Below are 2,440 nucleotides of genomic sequence, written 5' to 3' on the forward strand. Positions count from 1 at the left end.
TATCTCAGGTAGCAGTACAGGTATCTCAGGTAGCAGTACAGGTAGCAGTACAGGTAGCAGTACAGGTATCTCAGGTAGCAGTACAGGTATCTCAGGTAGAGCTGCAGGTATCTCAGAACATGTGGTCCAGAGACAGAAATAAATCAGACGAGACGAACCGCTTGTTTTTCTCTTTTAGTTTATAGCTGTTTTTTTACTTAAAAAATAAAAAATAAAATCGATATTTAAAAAATAAATTAAAATGCAATTAAAATGTTAATAAAATAAGCAAAACATACATTTATAAAAAAACATGCGATATTACTTATATATTTTTTTTAATAAATGTATTGCTCAATTATTGACTATTAATGTTTTATTTACTCGTTTATTCTTATTTATAGTTTCACATTTATTTTGTTGTTATTCCCCATTTGTATTTACATATTTAAATGTGCCTCTCACGGCCTCCCCCCTCCCTATGAAGGGTTCTAAGTGAGGAGCAACATGTGGTCTGAGGAGGTCAATACGTGTCGCTCAGCGGCCATCTGCAGAGCGGATAATCCTGTGAGGAGATTACTGTCCGAGAGGAGAGGAGACGCTGCGAGGACGTATACCGAGAGGAGACATCTGAGCAGAAATCACTGCAGGAGACATCTGAGGAGACGCTGCAAGGACGTATACCTCCAGGAGACATCTGAGGAGACGCTGCAAGGACGTATACCTCCAGGAGACATCTGAGGAGACGCTGCGAGGACGTATACCTCCAGGAGACATCTGAGGAAACGCTGCGAGGACGTATACCTCCAGGAGACATCTGAGGAGACGCTGCAAGGACGTATACCTCCAGGAGACATCTGAGGAGACGCTGCGAGGACGTATACCGAGAGGAGACATCTGAGGAGAAATCACTGCAGGAGACATCTGAGGAGACGCTGCAAGGACGTATACCTCCAGGAGACATCTGAGGAGACGTTGTGGAGCGTTATTGGTTATGGAGACAAGTCTGAGGCTTTTATTGTGAAGGAATGAGAAGAAGTCTAAATAGGCAGATCCTGAGAAAGTGGATTTTCTGGGATATTTTTCAGCTTTTATTGTGAAAGATGGACATTTTGAATCTTTTCTGACGGACTAAACTCACCTTGGACTTTATTTGAGCTTTTATTGTGAAGATCAGAACAATATCCATGCTTTTATTGTGAAGGCTGCACAAATGTAGGGCTTTTTGTGACGGATGAAACAAGTTTGTGCTTTACTCTGAAGTTCTCCTTTTTGTGAATTATTTGGTGTTTTTATTGTGAAGAAAATATGTTTTGAAATTTCATTTCCTTTAATGTGAAGGATTCCAAACATCCATTTTGAGGAGGCTTTTATTGTGAAGGACTTACTAAACACTTCCCATTCATTGATTTTTTTTTAAAGAAGAAACTTTTGGACTTTTATTGTGGAAAAAGCAGCTTTAATGATTTAGAGTCAGACATTTTCTGGGGCTTATATTCTGAAATCACCACTTTATCTACTAGAAGCTTTTATTGCGAAGGACTACACACTACACTTTTATTGATATTTTCTTTTTTAAGAAGAAACGTTTGGACTTAACGATGAAATGTCGGACATTCTCTGGGGCTTTTATTCTGAAATCATCACTGTATCTACCTTGAGCCACCAATCAGCCAATCAGCATCCAGGATGATCTCGTACGTGGAGTGTCTGGGCGGCGAGGGGGCGTCGCCCATCGGAGGGGGGGGGGGCGGCGGCTCGTTGCTGGAACGGCATTTCTGACGAAGATCGAGAAGAGCTGCTTCCTCCCAAAATGGCCGCCTTGCAACCGAAGACGGAGGGCAGTCTTCGGCGACGCCTCCTCAGCGCCAAACTACGACAACAACAGCAGGACGCCATTTTGGCTCTAAACTCTGGCGGTGGCATTGTTCCATCGGGGGCCGATAAAAAGCCCCCGCAGCAGTTTTGTAGCCCGTGGTTCCACCGCCAACCCCAAGAGGCTCATGGGAAACCCGTCGCTCGCTACCCGGTGCTAACGACGCGTAGCCGCACCAGGTCGTGCCCCCCCACCCCGGAGCCCCGCCCCTTATACTCACTTCCTGCCCCCCGTCCGAGTCTCTACGCCACAGAGCCCCCCGTCCGGGAACCTGAGGCGCCGCCGCAGTACCGCTATCGACCCAGCAGGGGGCGGGGCTTCCTCTGCTTCAAGAGGCGGAGGAGCTATGAGACAGACGCCACGCAGGCCACGCCCCTTCTGCAACAAGGTACTGCTAAAAGGCGTCTGGGTAGTGGAAAGTGAAACGTAGCTTTAGAAACCAGCAAAACTGGGAATAGAGCGTTTACAATTAAATCAGAGTAGCGTTTTAAAACATCTAGAAAATACACGTTTAAAAGTGAATACACACCCACGTTCTCCCTGTTATCTCCCCCGTGTGTTTAATCTCCCTGTGTGTGTGTGTGT

General features: G+C 45.5%; 1 protein-coding gene across 1 annotated transcript in view; it reads left to right on the forward strand.

Moving 5' to 3' along the window:
- Nucleotides 1–1,668: 1,668 nt before the first annotated feature.
- The window catches only part of LOC117472317 (mucin-17-like), a 17,550-nt gene continuing 16,778 nt past the window's right edge, over nt 1,669–2,440 (forward strand). Inside the window, 2 exon segments of the mRNA XM_034117461.1 lie at nt 1,669–1,713; nt 1,715–2,243. Coding sequence (XP_033973352.1) covers nt 1,669–1,713; nt 1,715–2,243 — 574 coding nt within the window.

The sequence above is a fragment of the Trematomus bernacchii genome, unplaced genomic scaffold (assembly GCF_902827165.1).
Source record: "Trematomus bernacchii unplaced genomic scaffold, fTreBer1.1, whole genome shotgun sequence".
NCBI classification, from domain to species: Eukaryota; Metazoa; Chordata; class Actinopteri; order Perciformes; family Nototheniidae; genus Trematomus; species Trematomus bernacchii.